Source organism: Lonchura striata, chromosome 4 (genome assembly GCF_050655825.1).
Source record: "Lonchura striata isolate lonStrDom1 chromosome 4, ASM5065582v1, whole genome shotgun sequence".
Taxonomy (NCBI): domain Eukaryota; kingdom Metazoa; phylum Chordata; class Aves; order Passeriformes; family Estrildidae; genus Lonchura; species Lonchura striata.
In genome coordinates, this window is record NC_140706.1 from 63,711,768 (window position 1) to 63,730,162 (window position 18,395).

General features: G+C 37.0%; 1 protein-coding gene across 9 annotated transcripts in view; it reads left to right on the forward strand.

The window, feature by feature from the left end:
• INPP4B (inositol polyphosphate-4-phosphatase type II B) overlaps positions 1–18,395 on the forward strand; it is a 296,397-nt gene that overhangs the window by 207,563 nt on the left and 70,439 nt on the right. For all 9 annotated transcript variants that reach the window (XM_085578230.1, XM_031504683.3, XM_085578231.1 and 6 more), the window contains 3 exons: positions 1,633–1,737; positions 6,109–6,217; positions 14,677–14,854. In XM_085578230.1, the coding sequence (XP_085434356.1) occupies positions 1,633–1,737; positions 6,109–6,217; positions 14,677–14,854 (392 nt within the window). The remainder of the gene's footprint in view (positions 1–1,632; positions 1,738–6,108; positions 6,218–14,676; positions 14,855–18,395) is intronic.

The window sequence follows — 18,395 nt, forward strand, 5'->3', positions numbered from 1 at the left end:
CTTTTCTGATAGTTTGAGTTGCCTTTACTACCTCCCTAATTGCCTGTGTTTTTCAGATGCATCATCAACAGCTCCTGATTTCAATCTGCATCATGGGGTTTCCTGTCTAATCTAAAATTTTGACTCCTGTGAATTGCTTTTCTTCCAGGCTTTGCTCTTCATCTGTATTAAATTATTATTTTAATAATAAATAAGGATTTATTTATTATTAAATAAATAATCCTAAGCTTAGGGAGCAGCCTAAGCAGGCTTGGCTGGCCTGGAGCATCATTAGTGCCCTCTGGCAGAGTGATTTATATTGAGAGGCTCAGTGCTTAGTCCTGCTGGAAACTATGGCACTTTCAGCAGATAAACACTATCAAGTCTTGACTGAGCAAGCAAAAAACAATTTAAAATATTTCCTTTACCTTTTTGTATGGCTGTTTCAAAAAAAGGCTGAACCTTGAAAAATTTATTTAAGAATTCTATCGGAATGAGTGGAATTTTAGTTCTAATAATTAACAGTTGGCAAAATGATAGGGTGTTGAAAAAGTGGCCTAGGTAAATGTTGGGTTGCCTGAGTTAGAAGACAAGGGCACTTCTCTTTCCTAATCTAGACCCTTTTATTTTATACAGATTCTGTATAAAATATCTTCAGGTAAGTTATATTTTCACACTGTCAGACTTTAATTATATTCCTTTACACTACCTAAAACTACTCATAATGTCATGCTTTTGAAATATGCGGGCATATTAATTTTGTTTTGTTTTGTTTTTCCAAGTATCATGCCTCCTGTGAACAAATATATAGCTTTCCTTAAGATAATTTGTCTTTCTTTATTTGAGCTTTCTAGGAAGAAAGCATATCCTATTCAATATAATACTTTTCTTTGAAGAAAAAAATGTTACTTGGAAAAATGCAGTGCCATCATAGCTCTGTAACCTTGAGGTTTTAGCACAGAATAAACATAATGCACATTAACTGCTGCATTGTCTCCAGCAGACTGCAGACTGATTTCAGACAGCAGGGAAAAGTATTTATCTCCTAGAATAAAAAAAAATGGGTTGTTCTGTGAATTAAAAGCTGGTTTGTTGCTTCCAGTATGGATACATGCTGAGACTCAGTTAGTGAACCTTTCATCTCGTAATATACAATTACATGTTGAAGGTAAATTAAAGAACTCCTCACACTCAAGTATCATCCTTGCTTTAAAAGCAATACAAAAACATCTGGGTGCTTGTTGCTGTAGGTTTTCAGTTGGGTAATAATTACTATTGACTCCATGACTCCATGATTGCAGAAGGTTGATTAATTGTTTAATTATATCATCTTATATTATACTATATTGATTAAGAAACTCAGTAACCCTTTCAGCTAATCTGATTCAGCTTTGACCTAATTGGTCAATCAATCCAAACATCATCCAGTGTTTAATTAAGAAATTACACTTTGGTAAGCAAATCTCTATGACACATTTCACATGTGCACAACAGCAGGTGCAAGTGGAGATAAGGATTGTTTTTCACTCTGTCTTCTGATCTTCTCAGCCTTCCCTGGGAAAGTGCCTGGGAAAGTCTGTGCCTGTTCTCTATGGCCAGAGATCTACTGCCACAGGTGCTTAAGACAATGTTCTTTAAACTTTTGTTTTCCAGGTTCTTCCTTTAAGTCAAGCTGTAGCAAAGGAGAAAAAACACTAGAATTCATCCCAATAAATCTTCATCTGCAAAGAATGCATGTGCATAGTCCTCGATTGAAAGGTAAAGAAACTCCCCAAGTATGACAAAGTGTGCTTTGAAATACAGTTATACTGGAATTTAGAAATCACGTCCAAAGTCAAAGTTCTGTAAGGAGTTTCCCTGCCTCATCTTCTGATGCCACAAATTGTGGACATTTACTGCAGATCTTGGAAAACTAAGGGTTGGTTAACTAAATTTCTTCTAAGTTCCTCTCTAAAAATAGGTTCCAGGGATGTGCTCATTTTGTTCCTATGACGCTTCAGGAAAATAAATAAATGCCGAATATATGCTCACTGAAATGTATTAGTAACCTATGCATGGTTAAAAATATTCTGTTGTAGGATGCAGAACTAATACTGTCGTGATATGTCACTACACACTGTACAATGCTCAGTAAGATTCCTGTCCTTCTCTGGCACCCACTTTATTTTTCATTGTGATCCATAATGCTATAAAAGACAGACTTAATGCTCTTGTTTTAATGTGGCTTTTCTTCTCCCCACCCTGCCCCCGTGCCACTCCATCCCCACCAGTTTGCAACCAGAGATAGGGATAGAGCACAATACAGTACTTTTCCTGACAGAGATTGCTGGGATGAGCTCACCAGCCCAGGTTATGGGAGTTACATGGTTCCATAAAGGACAGTATTACTTCTAAACTTAATTTAACCTATTTCTTAGGAAGTTGTAATTAGCCCAGCACTGCTTGATTCTAAATATGCTTAAGCAGTGCTGCTCTGCCATGCCCACCTACCCATGTAAGCATTTGCTCAGTGTTAAGTGAAAATACGTTACTGATTATGCTGAAAATACTACAAACTTCCAACAGCTTCTGGAAAGGGGGATTACTTTCTGTAACTTCATCTGTGGTTCTTTTTAAGACAGAATTCTGTTGTTGCCACTTGCATATGATTTTAGCAGCTTCCTTTACAGATCAAAGATTATACTGATAAATATATATGACCAAATCATGGCACAGTGAATAATTTATTGATAAATTGAGATCTGTTAAATTTGCTGTCACTACAAACATATAAATTACATTCTGTAAGGTTTTTGCCTTATTAATACACTCTGCATCTAAGATTGTTGAACAGTAAGTACAAACAATGGTACAACTCCTGTTTTATACTATATGAGGCTGATGTTCATCCACTGCTAAGTTGGGACACAGGGGCTTCCAATTATCTGTCAAATACTGGTTGGTTCAATATTTTGTTAATTCTTTTACTAAAAGACTCCGCCTCCAAACATTTCAACAAGATGGGGATTTATAGTGACATAATGTGATAGCACAGATTTTAATTTAATGTTTTAAAGTTAATTAAGTCGAAAGGGTTTTTAGGTTTGTAATGGTGGCCAGAAGCTTAACATAATATCTTTTCAAGAAAAACTCTTTGTGAACAAGACACTGTATATCTATTTGCTAAATAAAAAGAAAAATAGAATGAAATAGTTGACTTACTTAAGCACCTACAACTTTTACAGTACTGGAGTTTTGGTTTGGTTTTTTATGATTTTTTTTCCTTCTTGTCCAAAGCCATTTTGCTTGGGGCACATGGCTAATCCATAATCAAAAAGTGTACAGAAAGAGATAAATGCTAGAATTATTCTGGTTGTCTTCTAAATTTGGATCTTTAAATTATAAAACTCTGCCTCTATTGCTTAACTAATGTTCACTGTGTCTTGTATTAGATATATACAGTCTGAACAGTTTCTAGCAATTGCTAATCAATCTGAGTAGCAGCACTTGAACATTGTTGGTCTTTCTCAGCTCATGCTTTGCTTGGCATGTATCAAAGGACACCTGGAATATAATGAGGAGAATGACATTGGAATGGGGAGAATAAATATTCATAGAGGTGGCATTTAAACAAGCTAACGATCCACTATCAGATATCTTAATTTTGGGAATGAAAGATAGGTTTTAATCCCATCTATTGCATATACACATTGGTGCGTGTTTTTTTGGTTTGACATTGATTTGACATGTATAAGAACAGGTTTACTTTTCCTGAACTTTTATTTGGGTTGTTATTGGGTACTGACATGGAAGAGAAAGTGTGCTTAAACTTTCAGTGGGAATAGCTTTGAGGAAAATACTGTTTTCCTATGAGTCAATGATATCCCTATCCATTTGATAAACACAAATGTATGATGCTCTGTTCATCATACTAGGGAGCTTAAATCTATATATTGACATAGCTTTGCTTTTGTTCCTGTTAACAATATGTGCTTGTTTTAAATAGATTTGGTGCATTGATTTTTGTTTTGCATCTGGCCAGTTTAAGACACTGACTGCCTCCTGTGGAAGCAAGCAGGTTGACTCAAAATTGGGATTGAGCTGTTCTTGATAATAAGATACAACTCCTGTGGTGCTCTGCTGCATTTTAAGCTCTGTTTTCACTGCAGAGGGGTATCAGCCGTAACCTGCTCTTGCTTGATGGTTATGAGTTACTGGAGCACTCCTGCAGCAGTGCACTGATGCTGACACTGCATGTCTTTAACAGGGAGCTCCACTGAGGTGTAAGTAGAGCACATCACAAGACATTCCTCCCAAGCCATGCAGCACTCTCTGCTGCACTGTGCTCTGGGAAATGGGAGTGAGATTGCCCTGTGCCCATCACCAGGTGTGGATGTTTGCTCCTCATCCTTTGCTATCCTCACTCTCCCATGTGGGTTGTGTGAGGCAGGTGCTCAGCTGTGCTGGGTGTGTTTCTGTCTCATCTGCTCCTCGACCATGCTGAGAAGAGACCACAGGCTGAATAAAGGCTCCCTTCTGGATAAATCCTCCCTGCCTCACAAAGTAGCTATAAACAGGGTCATGTCTATTTTTAAAACAGTCAGAACTGGGTTTAGTCTTTTAAATGTTTTCCTGTTGTTTCATGACTTATCTCTAAACATATTCAGAGCCCTGATGAGTTCATCTCTTATCTTGATTTCAAGCCACTGCTGTTTTAAGCAATAGAACTCCTTATTGTCAAGTACCAGTGGAACTCTAACAACTGAAGAATATGTATTATGGATAAATCTCTATTAAGACCGGAAAGAATGGGCTATTTAAGAATCTTGAAGCTCACCTTAGGCTAATGAAACCAAGTCACTTCTCCATTTAAGTGGATATTGAAGAGTCACCAACTCATTAGAGCTCAAATCAATTTGAGCAAATATGTTCTGAGATTCAGCTCAGGAAGTAAAGCATAGTTCATTAACTGTGAATCATTTGTACAGTTTTCATGCTTCTAGGGATATTTATCATCAGAATGCAAGTTCTATTTTAGGAAGAGTCTAGATTTTAATTTACATGGGAAACTTCCTTGATGAATAAAACAGCTCTCAAAAAACATCCTGTAATGTTTCCTTTAGAAATACCTTTTAAGAATGAGGCATTCTGAACTGTATTTTCATACCTCAAGTTACTGTAAACATAAATTTAAACTTAGAAGAAATAATTATTGTGGTGTGGGATGGAATTAAATCTTCATCTCTGCACTGACAATCAATCACAAGCTCTTTGAAAACTGATGTTTCACCTCCAGTTCTGTAAGTACACATCCACACAAAAATCCCCTATGTCATAAGGCATCAGGTATATACAGAAAGAGACAACAGATTGTTTTCACGGCAAGAATTTAATTTGTATGGTTTATTTCCTATTCTGGTAGCTTCTCAGCTGAGAAAAACTTACTTTCTCTGTGTTTATAAACATATGTAAAAAATTAGTGTATGTCATAAAGCAGGGCTCACCAATTTAGCATTAAACACCGCTAATATCTGAAAGTACAGTAGCATTACATATAAACAAATTCAAACTAGAAAAGAAATAGGGATTTTTACTAGTCTGATTGACTTCTTTGGGAATGCAGTGAATTCATTGTCACTTGCAATCTTTAAATCAAGATTAGATGCCTAAACAAAGAGATGCCTTCACTCAACCAAGAGACAAGCTTGAGGCAGGAATTATTAGCTGTAATTCTGTAGTCTCTATTATTCAGTCAGACTATTCCATCATAGTGGTCTCTTTTGACCCTAAAATGCTTGAATCTGTGCATCTCAACATGACTACAAGTTAAATAATGAAAGGGGCAATAAAATGAAATACACAACGGGCCAATTTACTTGGCAGCTTTGTAAACTGCAGAGCTGGAATATTGTTCTGCACTGTGGCACATAATTTAGATATAGCCATAAATCCAATTAACTTTTTAAAGTGTGCAGGTGGCTGTATAGAAAGATTGATTAGCTCTTGGGCCTTCTTGGGACATGGATTATCAATTATTTTCTCGAAATGATAAAGACTTATCCTTACTTTTTGTGGAGTAGATGTCACAGTGTTGCCATGACCTGGGGATAGAAGCATTCAAATATCTGTGTTTCTCTATTCCCATTCTAGATGCTCTGTATGATGTTATCACTGTAGGAGCCCCAGCTGCACATTTCCAAGGATTTAAGAATGGTGGTCTCCGGAAACTGCTGAGTAAATTTGAGGCAGAAAGACGAAAGTAAGTATTCTTTCCGATAGCTGGGAAAATACCATTAAGGTTGCATTAAAATGCTGTAAGCTCACTGAATAATGAAACAGTTTATCCTCCTGAATGAATAGAAGAGTAAAATCTAGTAGGATTGGACATGGCATTCATAAATTATTTCCAATATTTCACTGCTTTGATGAAAATTGAAGCACAGTCTACTTTCAGTGTTAAGACTAATTTTGCATAGATACAGGAAATGGCCTCAAGGAAATAAATACTGGAAATGGCCTCAAGCTGTGCCAGGGGATGTTCAGGTTGGGCATCAAGAAGGATTTCTTCATGGAAAGGGTTGTTGTGCATTGGAACTTGCCAGAGAAATGGAGTCATCATCCCTGGAAGTGTTCAAGAAAAGACAGGACTTGGCACTCCCTGCTATGGTTTAGTTGATATGGTGGTTGTTCTGTCAAAGGTTGGACTCTATAATTTTGAGTCTTTTGCAACCTTAATGATTCAAAATTGTGATTTGTATTTCAGGAAGCTGGAGGTATATCAGTACTTGAAAACCTGCTGTTCACAATGCAGTATCTCTTTGACAATTCTTTTGCTAAGAGGAATGTACCTGTAGACAATTTTTAAATACAGAAACTGTAACTGAAGGTAGCAAATTTTTCTGACAGGCCTGGGTAAATGCTAAGATAAAAGTATTTTTAGTAAATTGTGAAAAAACAAACTAGTCTTATTCTCCAGAAAGCCAAAATAAGACTTATCAAAAATAAATGTTTCAGTTTATTGTGGAACTCAAATGCTTTGTTTACTGTTGAACATGCACAAAAGTCTTAGTTACATGTTTTCCTAACTAAGAATTGTATGTATTTGTATTTGTTGCTATGGCTGTTCATATTTTCAAGCAGACACAGCTGTCAGTGGCAGCACCTGTAGTTGTGACTGCTCAGTGCTTCAACTGATGTCGCTCACTGCAGTGTTACAGCATTCCAAAGAGAATGCAGGACGGATGTACTCTGACCTGAATTACCATGACAGTCCACAGAAAATTAATTCCATTATTTTCCATGCTCAAAAAAGTTTCATGGAAAAAATATCTTAAAGAATAAAAGGAAAATTATTCAAATCTGCTGTTGACTTCTAGATTGAATAGGAATTTGCATTAATATTAAAATCAAACAAAACCCAGCAGATCTAGTTGCTTTGAAAGCTGTATTATTGAGGGGGTCTTGCTTGCACTACACGGTATAAAAATTCTGTTAAATCTTCAAAAGTCTTTCATTACCTCTGATGCTGAAACCTGCCAATGAAACATGTACATCATGTTGATCACATAAGACACATCAATGAACTCTGTGTTTATATTCTGCTGTCAGCAAACCGGTATGGGCAGCCTTATCCCCATCATATGGAGGCCTGCAAAGTACGGGTTTTCCACTAAAGAAAATGTCTAAAGATATTTCTTAAAGTATCTGCTCCTTTACTATCTGATTAATATAGTTGCGATAGTGGTTTGTGGGTTTTTATCATAATAATTTATAACTGAAACTGCAGGATATAAATAATATAATAGACATAATTCTTTAAAGTCATAGGATATAAAGAACATTATGGTTCTCACAGTGCTCAGCTTTCAGAAAATGAACCATTTATTACTAGCTCAGTCCTGCAGCATATCCATGCTGGCAGAGTGTGACTTCCCAAAATGGAGGATAGCTGTGAGACAGATTATTCTCTGTGAATTCTCTTCATTGGAGAAAAGAGAAAATGCCTTATAGGGAAGAGAATGTCTTCCTGGAAGAACACACATTGCAATATCTCTTAGGCATCACTAGACAGTGCCCATGTTTCTTAGTTGCTGGTAAGAGGGGGGAGGAGATGATGAGTGAGAGCTTTGTGCAGGCTCTATCAAGGCATTTCAGACCTATGTCAAAAGCCTGCACATCACCTTACATTTGCCCTGCTGCTTAGATATTCCTGCATCCCTCAGAAACACCTGTGTTTTGGCAATTTTTAAGGACAGGATACAAGAAGTTTACTTTGACAGTTTCCTTTATGTTTCTGGGTTCTCCTGTGTCCTAGTTTAGGGCAGATTTGGGGAAAACCCTCTGGAAGGGGCCCTCAGAAAACAACCCCCCCCACGCCCCCCCCCCCCCACCTGGTTTTGGAAAAAGTTTTCTCTGAGAGAAGTGGAAAAGAACTTGTTTATTTAACGAACAAAGAACTCCCTAGCATCAAAAAGAAAATTAACAACACCAGATGACAACAAAACTCTTTCACCACTCTGAAGAGATGAACAAATCCAGAAAGTCTTTCCTGGGAGTGGTCGCCCGGGTCTGGACACTGGGGATTGCTCTGGGCACTGGGAATGGCTGCTGCAGATCACAGAGCACAGGCTCTGGGTGTTCCTCAGTGTTTCCAGGTCCCAGTCCAGAGTAGGTTGGATGGTATTCAGGAAAAGGAAAGGAAATTAAAGGAAACAGTCCAGGGAAAGAATTGGAGTGCTTAGCTAAACTAACTAGGAAGCAAAGGCAAAAGCAGAAGCAAGCAAAGCAAGGAAGCCAAGCAAGCAAGCAAAGCAAGCAAGCAAAGCAAGCAAGCCAAGCAAGCAAAGCAAGCCAGCCAGCACCAGCCTCTTCTAGACAGCAGACCATGGGGGGAGGTGAACTGGCTGATAAGAAGGCAAAACAAACCTTCACTTTCAGAGTTAGGTCTGAAAGCACAGAATCTAATAGAACAATTTATCAAAATATTCAGCAGTGTCAGCGTATCACAAAATATTTCTTGCTCAATCTTAGATTTGTGTAATTAACAGACAAAGAGGAACAGTTATCTGTAGCTTTTGCAATTGCAAAACAAAAAAAGACTTGAGACATATGTTTTGTGAAAGTTTATCAAACAGCAGAATGTTGAGAATGTGTATCTGAAGATAGTTCTGGCATGTTTTTTATTACTCAGAATATGCATCTGTGCAGATACAAAGGGAAAGCCCTGTATAATAATATTTACAAAAAAATGCAGTGTTATTGCAATTCTTCTCATTTATTACCATCAAGACTGTCATATCCATTTTTTTTAAAAAGCACATTTTAAAAAAAAGTCTGAAATAAGAGCAAGAAAGGCTTTTCTTTTAGGTGAAGAATATATAACTTTCTGGTATGTGATCTGAAGCCCATTCCATTGCATACTATTCCTCATCTGTATCAGAAAGACACATCAAAGGCCCTTCCACTATAAACATCAGTCAAGTCTATGGGCCATGGCTCTACTATGTCTGTCCCTTTAGTAGCAGGTAGTGAATTTCATAACACAAGAACAATTGATACTTTTTTTAAATTTTGTTTAGGCATGATAGCATTTTCATTAAAATACATGAAATAGGATGATTAAAGTATGGCAAACAATTGCAGAATATTAATTACTTATGTATGATATACATTTATTTTAGAGTATTTTTCATTATTCTGTATTGATATGTTCTTTTAATTTTTTCCTTTCCTGTATCTGTATAAAATAAAAAGGTAGTTGTTCAGATACAGTCTCTTTTGGCTTAATAGTATAGATTATTTCTTATTCCAGCAAATGGAAGGGCTTGTCTTCTCATCAGTCTAGATAGCACAACAAATTATTGTTTTTAGAGCTCAGCTGTGCAGAAACATTTAAATCAGACGTTCTTTAAGTTATACCCATATAGTGCCTCACTGCTTGGAGTGTTGATAAATCACTTTCAAGATATACAGAGGGCTTTTTTTCTTATTTAAATCTAATTTAATAATATCTGTTTTAACCAAAACACATAGACTTGTGACTGCAAATTTTTAATGCTCCAACTTTAAACATCAAGAAAAAGAGGTGTGTACAAGCTGCATTAGGTGATGTGATTCACTGTGGATTTATACATAATTTCTAGCAAGCTGTTTAGAAATAATCCTGCTTTAAATTTGCAAGTTGTTAAAACCAGAACACTACTGAAAAATATTTTCTGTTATTTTTTTCCCCAAAGCTATAATAATTTAATAATTTAATTTGAGTTTTAACAGTTCTGTTCTGTTTTGTATTTCTCTTTGAGGCCTAGATTTTTAGTAAAGATATGAGGTGTGCTCATTCAGTAAAATAACTGTTTGGTGACCAGAGATTTTATTAATGTTGCAATATTCTATGTTCCTCTTGCATGAATTTTTAACCTTCAACCCATTTTCATTCTCTGAGGAATCAGAAATGGTACCATTTCACAAAAAGTCCCAGAGATCTGTGTTTGATCTAATTGTAATCTTTCTTCTCAAAGGAAATGCCTGCCCTGCCTAACACTTTTCATGTTATTCTTTGCTCACTTTACCCTATTTTTTGCATGTATATGTGTGTGAGGAAGAGAAATTGGACTTCATTGAGTTAGGAATGAAGAAAAACAGAGAAGCAGCAGGAAATGTGCAGTGCATACAGCCTTAGCTATTTGCTTAAGATAAGGATTTGTGGGTATTCAGTCATCATAGACAGAACTAACATCATCATTCTATTTTCCTCATATTCAATGTTAGAATTTCCAAGGTGACAAGGAAATCTTAAAGAAATAAAAATACCAAAGTAATTCAAACTTCCAGCTTTTTTCAAGCCTGTTTCCATAACCTCAGCTCTGATAATCTGGTTTAGTTTTATTTCCTGAGATAATGAATCATCCATAGTTTTTTATGTAGCAATTTATTTTTGATTGTAAGTTCCCTCTTTAGACAGAATACATATGACCCGTAAGTAAACCACTGAATTGTTATCTTCAGTAATGTACATAAAATTCAAGTTATCTAGGGGTAGATGTACTTGCTTTAACTATATTCTTGATGCTAATACCTGTAGGTTTGGCTGTGAAAAATGTGAGGTCAAATGTTCATTGCTGGAAGCTAGTCCCAGATGGTCACAATTTAACTCAGTGACACAAATTACGCAGTCAACAGCAGGAGTGGAGTAACTCCGAGCTTCATTATAAATTAGATATTTACCATATTGCAGTATTTATTCTCAGGCAGAAAAAACCCCTCTGTTAATCTGGAATTAAAATGTAGCCAATTTAATATTAATTCAAATGTTTTGATTTGAAAGACAGGTGTCTGCCAAGGAAGGTGGGAACCTCCCTTGGAATGGAAAATATGACCCCCTTCTTTTCAAATTATTTTAACTTTGAAATTACAGGGCTTTTAGGCAAAGATATGGAAAAAAGGAATAACACAAAAGGAATAACATTAAAATGTAGCAAAAAAGTCCCAAAGCAGCGCCAGAAAACAGGTTAGGCAGTGCCTCCTGCCTTGGATAGTTGGTCCCGGGATGGGGCACTGGCACAAGGGAACAGCCCCGTGGGGAAGGCTCCCGGCTCTTGGTGCAGCGCTGGGCTCCCAAGCAAGCAGAGCAGCAGCAAAGCAAGCTGGCAAACCCCAGTCACAGTGCCGAAGGAAAAAGAAAATAAACAGTCAAACACCACAGGGCAACAAGACATCCTGTCAGAGGCAGGGTGCAGCCTGGCAGCTGTGTCAAACCCCACCAGAAGGAAGAGCAGCCCCTGGCCCCCAAGCCCTGCAGGATCCCGGGCTGTCCCTCACCCATTAAGATACTCCCAGAGCCAGTGGAGGCAGTGACTATTCTAGATACAAAATAAAAACAAAATAAAAAATGGATATGGGATATAAACCATCTCCAAGACATCAAATTACACATGAATGTCCTTAAAGCAATTTTAAAACTGAAATGGCTGCTGACAGTCATGCGTTCATAGTTAATAATGGTGCCAATATATGGAAATGATCAAGTATCAAGTGTGGTTTTATATGCTTAGTGAAAGCTTTGAAACTTAACCCAGAAGGCATTATTATACAGTTTTTCAAAAGGTACATGAGTCATAATTTATGTAATAAATTTTCATTGTGATGCTGATATTCTGCACTGGACCCACCCATGTGGCCTTTACCCTAATGCAAAAGTTTCATCTAGTTTGTGCCCTGGGACACATGTGACAAGTTCCTCTGTAAGAGGCAGCTGCCTCTTCTACCTAATAGCATCTACAGAGCTGTATGCAGCAATAAGCTTTAAAAGTTGTAGATGAGGGAATGTCACTGATTTGTAAGTAGTAATGTCTTTTCATTAAGGGTAAGGCCACAGAAGACCTCGGCAGTCATAGATGCAACAGTGTGAAGAAAAGTTAGAAACTTCAAATACTCCCAAACGTGTTGTTTCTGAAAAATAATTATGCATTCTTCCAGGGGGATGGAAGAAGTTGCCCTCAAATTATTAGAGAAACTAGATATTTGAAGTTGTGTCATGCTTTCTAGGGTTCTGGAAATGTTTAAATTATCCACATAATTACCAGTCTGGTAATACACTTCATTCTGAAGAGTCACTCTCTCTTCACAATTCCTTTACTTAAAAGCTATGATTTATTTAATTGCAATTAGAACTGCCCACACCTCTAGTGTCACTTCTGCCCTCTTTCTTACAGTGGTGTCTGTAGCTTTTCTGCTGCAATACTCAGTGAAGCCTAGAGCTGTGGGAGATCAGTGAAAATTATCTGGGATTTAAAGACTGAGGGAAATCCCAGAAAGGAGTGTGTGCATGGTGATAACAGTGTTAGCCAGATTCAGCCTGCAAAAAAAGACTGTTTGATAAAGGGAGGGAAAAGCCTGATGGGGAATTAGAGAAGGATCAAGACTTTTAAGATTATGTCTTCACTGCAATTAACATAGACTCTTACTGTTTGTCTCTGCCATATCTACTGAGCCTGGCAGCTTGAGTGTTCCAGTGAATGTAGTGCTAGGTCTGACTCTGGAAGTTCATCTCACTAACAGTGTATCCACTTCAAAGGTAGAACTGTGGCAGTTTCCTTATTACTCAGAGGGCAGATATTTGGTTTTGTTTTTTTTTTTTTTCCTAATTCATTAGGAGAGACAGATTATATTATTCATTTTGCTGAAATATTCATAATTATGATTTTTACTAGACATGAGTCTAGTAGACACGAGTAGATCATGTAAGTTGGGGGTACATCATAATTTAGATGTGGCTGATAGCATGGCTGAGCTTTGTTCACTTAGATGTCATTCATCCTGTCTGCCTCTGCAAAGAATTGTATCTAGGAATGAAGAAATTGGTGAAAGACAGAAAAATAGAATGGGTATTGGGGAATAGAAAAATAGAATTGGATACTGGGACTGCAACTCAGCAAAATGTATAAGCAAGAGCCTTAATTTTAAAACTGCTTGGAAGCTGTCCTTATTTGCCAGAGTCATAGAAAATGCTGAATTGGGACTGAACAAGATTTAATTTTTAATTTGTAGAAAACTAATAAGAAGAAATTGGAAGTCACTCAATAAATGACACGAAGGGGAAGTGGGGGGAGTGAAGAGATCTGGAGAATGACTGAAATGAAATTGAATGCATGAAGTTCAGAGGATTGAACAAGTGTCAGTATTGAGTCTTGGTATGCAAAATTAAGAAAGAAATTAGTGGTGAAAGCGGTGAAGGGGCTGAAGTACTTATAAAAAAAGACATAAGAGGAGAGAAGGGAGATACAAGCAGTACCAGATGGGAGTAATACGTACATTCCTCTGGCATGGGTGATGTACTAGGAGGTACTTGGTTTCTTTTTTTTGCTTAGTTCCTCTGAAAGACTGAAGCAGGGCTTTATAAAAGGAAGAGTTATGTACAGGAGGTTCAGGTGAGGAGCTGTGCACTACAGGCAAGAGGTAGCAGGTGTGTAGATGCTGTGTGAAATGGTGTTTGGGACAAATGGTATAAGAGCATATTGCATAATTTGAAAGGGGGGAAAGATGAAAGAGGGATAGGAGAAGTCCTGCAAAAGAATTGCAGTAGTTTGAACAGTTGAAAGTAGGAAGTTTGCAGCATGCATTTGTGTGGTTTTGAAGTAATTAACTTCCACACCCTGTTGCTGTGTCTCTTCTTGCAAATCAGGCGCCTGTTTTTTAATTGGTGATAACTCTGGTTTGTCATCACTTCCTGGACATCACTGAGGCTAATCAAAACACAGTATGGGCCACTGATCAATTAAACATTAATGGCCCATTTTGAAAGACTTAGTGAGGTAGTTAATACTCTGTCGGGGAGTTCAGTTGGAAAAATGAGGTGCATTATGCTCTTTGATATTATTTCCTGACTTTGTCGAATACTTTCTACTTCTAGAATTACAGTGTTTAAAAGAAACACATAAAAATATGGGGGTTTGATGTTCAGATCAGTCACTCAAAGGAATTTTGTATTGTATTACTTGGAGCATGTGGTGGTGGGCAGTCTGTTTTATGCTCCTGTTCAAGGAAAGGTTTGTTATTACTCTTAAAGGCAGGTGCATTTCAATGATGTCCATGAAGTTCAGGCATATGGCTCTTTTTTTTTTTTGCAAAAGTAGTGGTAAGATTTTTAGCACCATAAACATTGCTAAAAATGTCAGAAATTAATATTGAAATTTGACATTATGTGACTCTCTGTTATCACAGTACTGGATACCAGTGTATTTACTATTCACCTGAAAACACAGCCAAGGCAAAAGAAGTTCTCAGCAACATCAGTCATCTGCAACCTCTCATATCAAGCCATGCAGACCTGCTGCTTAGTTCTGCAAGCCAACGTTCTCCAGACAGCTTGAAGAATTCTTTAAAGATGCTTTCAGAAAAAGTAAGATTCAAATCCTCACTGCAATGGAAAATGAAATAAGCAAGTCTCTCTAACTGCTGGGAAGGAAGGGGGGTTGCTGCATAAATTGACTTTTACAGCATCAGGAAATGTTAAATAAACTCAGCTAAAATAAGTATCAAAATGTTGTTATTACAAAAATAATGTTATTTAGCATTTCTGTAGGCTTTCCATGTAGAAAATTATTGAAATCTATAAAGATTGCCTTTATTTAAAATTGTAATTAATTTAATTTCATATATCTTCTTTATCCTCCAGTGGCCACATACTGGAGTTTATTCAAAATATCAAAAATAAATAATTATTATAAATAATTTTCACTATCTTTCTATTATATTTCAAGCTGCTGCTTATGGGAGGTGGTTCAAGCCAGGTTGGTGTATAAGGTTTAGAATAACAGCATGATCAGAAATGGTGATGCAGCCTAGAAGGAGAAGCTGGGAAATTTGCTCTAGAAGATCTCAAATTTTAATTCTCTTTCTCCTTTTATATCCATCTGTAGCTGTAGGCTCTTCTACATTTTAGTTCCTTTCATTCTAAATTAGAGAAGATAATATTTCCCGCTGGTCTCACAGACTGATAATGGAGATTAGCTGAAGCCTGTAGTACTTCCCAGCATATGTTATCCTATAAAAATATGAAGCGCTATAGCTGCGACCAGAGAGGTTGTGAAGAGTTTTCCATTTCTGCATGGGCCACCCCTTCACTAATGTAATCCTAGTGTGGCTTAATAACACGATCAATAACCATTTCAATATATCTTCAGCTATTGAGAAGTGACAGCCTTTTTGGTCTGTTGAGCACCATTACCCCAGCAGTTCCTCATTCAATAGCAGAGTTTCAAATCTGAATATTGAGCTCGGCCACTTGCTGTGAAGGCATTGCAGAGGAGCTGTGGGGGAGGAAAACATTGCTCTCAGTTGCAGATGTGTAAGTCCACAGTAACTCTGAGAACGCTGGAGTCACTGTGAATATCAGGGATAATGGAGGAAAGCAGAATTCAACCTAGAAATCAAACAGAGGAATTTAAGGAGGAGGGTTGTAGCAGTTATAATGTACCTTTGCATGTATGAGGGCATTTTTAGCTGTGCATAGAACAAGGGAAGCTGCTCTGTTGAGGTTAGTTCAAAGAAATCTGTATGCACAGGTAAAGCAAATCAGACAAAGAAGTGTCTGTTCTGAAGATCCAAAGGGTGGTTGCTAAGGAATGTGTGTGTCCTCTGGCCATTTGCATCTGACAGGAGGAAGGGATAATTTCAGAGGGGCTGCAGGATGCCATAGTACTAAAGCACTGCTTGAACTGTGGCCTGCTGGAGACTCTGGCTATAGAAAAGGGTCAAAATAGAGAATTCATTCAGTTTGTAAAAGTCATAGGTATTTTACATTTATAGCTGGTGACTTAGTTGTGTACGTTCATATCAACTTTTCAGGACCAGGATTAAATTGCTGTTAGTACATGAGCTCAGGTTCCCAGAAGAAGGAGTCTCACCCCAGACAGACTCCGTGGATGTCTGTCTAGCCTTCACCTTTTGCTTGGAAGAGATAAATCCAGTTGTTTTAACAACTGCTGCAGGAGTGGTTCAATACTTGCTTCCCTGTCTATTACCAAATTTACTCTTAGGAAAGATGAATAGAAAAATAGGGTGGATTTCTGAGGATGCAAGTGTGGTGGGACAGCTGCTTGTAAAGAGGGGAAGAGAGATGGGGAGGAAAGACCGAGAAACAACTTCAGGAAAGGGAAATATAATTTCAAAGCACTAAGCTCAGTGAACCCACACAATACTGAAATTAGATCCCTCATAGTTAATTCAAAAGTCTTTTATTGCTGTCTTACAATATTCTGTCTGTATAGTCTGGTACAGTACTGGAGAACCAAGACTACCAAAGTGTTCCTGCTTATATTTAAGCAGAGTAGCACATACTCTGCTGAATATAATTACATTATACCTACTTGTATTCCTGAGGCATATATAGTGCTTCTGCTATTCCATCTTTCCTACACTTTTTATATGTAAAACATAAATGCTCTTATGTTTTAACTTGATAGAAATTCAGAAATTAAACAGCTGTTTGAAGAAGTCATAAAAATTATTTGCCTGGTGATTAAATTCTGCACATTTATTAAAAAACTTATCACTTGATATATGTAATAATTCTTTCTATAATTATTAGGTAGCAGAGAGTAAATCTGAGTTTTCAATAATGTCAATTACATTTAAGTCTTCATGTTGAAAATGGAAGGACTGGCTGCATGGATTGAAAGTGGAAAATTAAATCAAATCATTCCACTGCTGCTTCTTAAATGGAGCTTATTTTCTCATATTAGGTAGGCATGGCTTTACATCTCCATATATAATTTACAATTTACTGTAGTATTTTCCTGAGACTAACCTTTTATTGTCACTTTTCGTTAATTGATTAAGGAAGCCTTTAGCTATCCACATTTAGCTATCAGCATTTGCAGCTTGCAGAAGGCTTGATAAATTCATTTTCCAGTTATACCTTTGTTTGCAGAAATATTCTTTAGTAGAGTATCTAAAAGAATTTGCAGTTTTTACTTCTTTGTATAGATTGGTTTTCTGTGATTTCGGTGCAATTTCATAAATAGTGGTGTTCTGCAAATTTAGCTGTACTGAGCTGTTAGAAAGTGAGGTTAAAATGTAGACTGCTGTTAAACCAATGGGTTCCCTGAATGGAATTTAATTACAAGATCATTTTAGTTTCTGAAAGAAAGAATGGAGTCTCACTTCTGTACTGATTTTCTATAAAAACTAAATTTCCCTATAAAATATTTCTATTTAATTATATTACTTAAACATCGCAGTCATATATAGTAAACGTGGTGTCCGACCAGCAGGAAGAATGATGTGCTATGACTTCAGTGATTTCAGAAGGCTAATTAATTACTTTCTTTTACTATAATATACTAAAACTATATTACACTAATAATAACTATATCACTAACTAGAAAACCTGTGGCTCTCTCGGCCAAGTCCCAACACAGCTGTGACCTAATTGGTCAATCCATCCAAAAGATCATCACCAGAATCCAATCAAGCAATCCCCTTGGGTAAACAATCTCCATAACACATTTCACATATGCACAAACACAGGCGCACCAAATGAGATAAGAATTGTTTTGATTTTCTTTCCTCTGCTTCTCTCACATCTTCTCTCAGGAGAAATCCTGAGAAAGCTATGTCTCTCTCTGTTCAGATGGCATGTGAATACCACAGCCATAGTGGACATTCTTTAGATCAAGTTATCCAATACTCTTAATTTTCTGAAATGTAAACTTTTTCTGAGTCTGCCATGCTGAAACAGAGACCTGAAATGATCTCAAACAGACATTGTGGGGAAGATAGGTATGAAACTTCAGCAAAACCATGATATTGCTGTTTTTAAGGATAGGCAAGTAATGGAGTTTCAACTCTCTTGGTAGGAGTGAACTGTAAGAGTCTTGAAGAAGAGGAGCTTTACTCTTACCACAAAACCCCTCAAATCTCATTGTGCCATAGTAAGG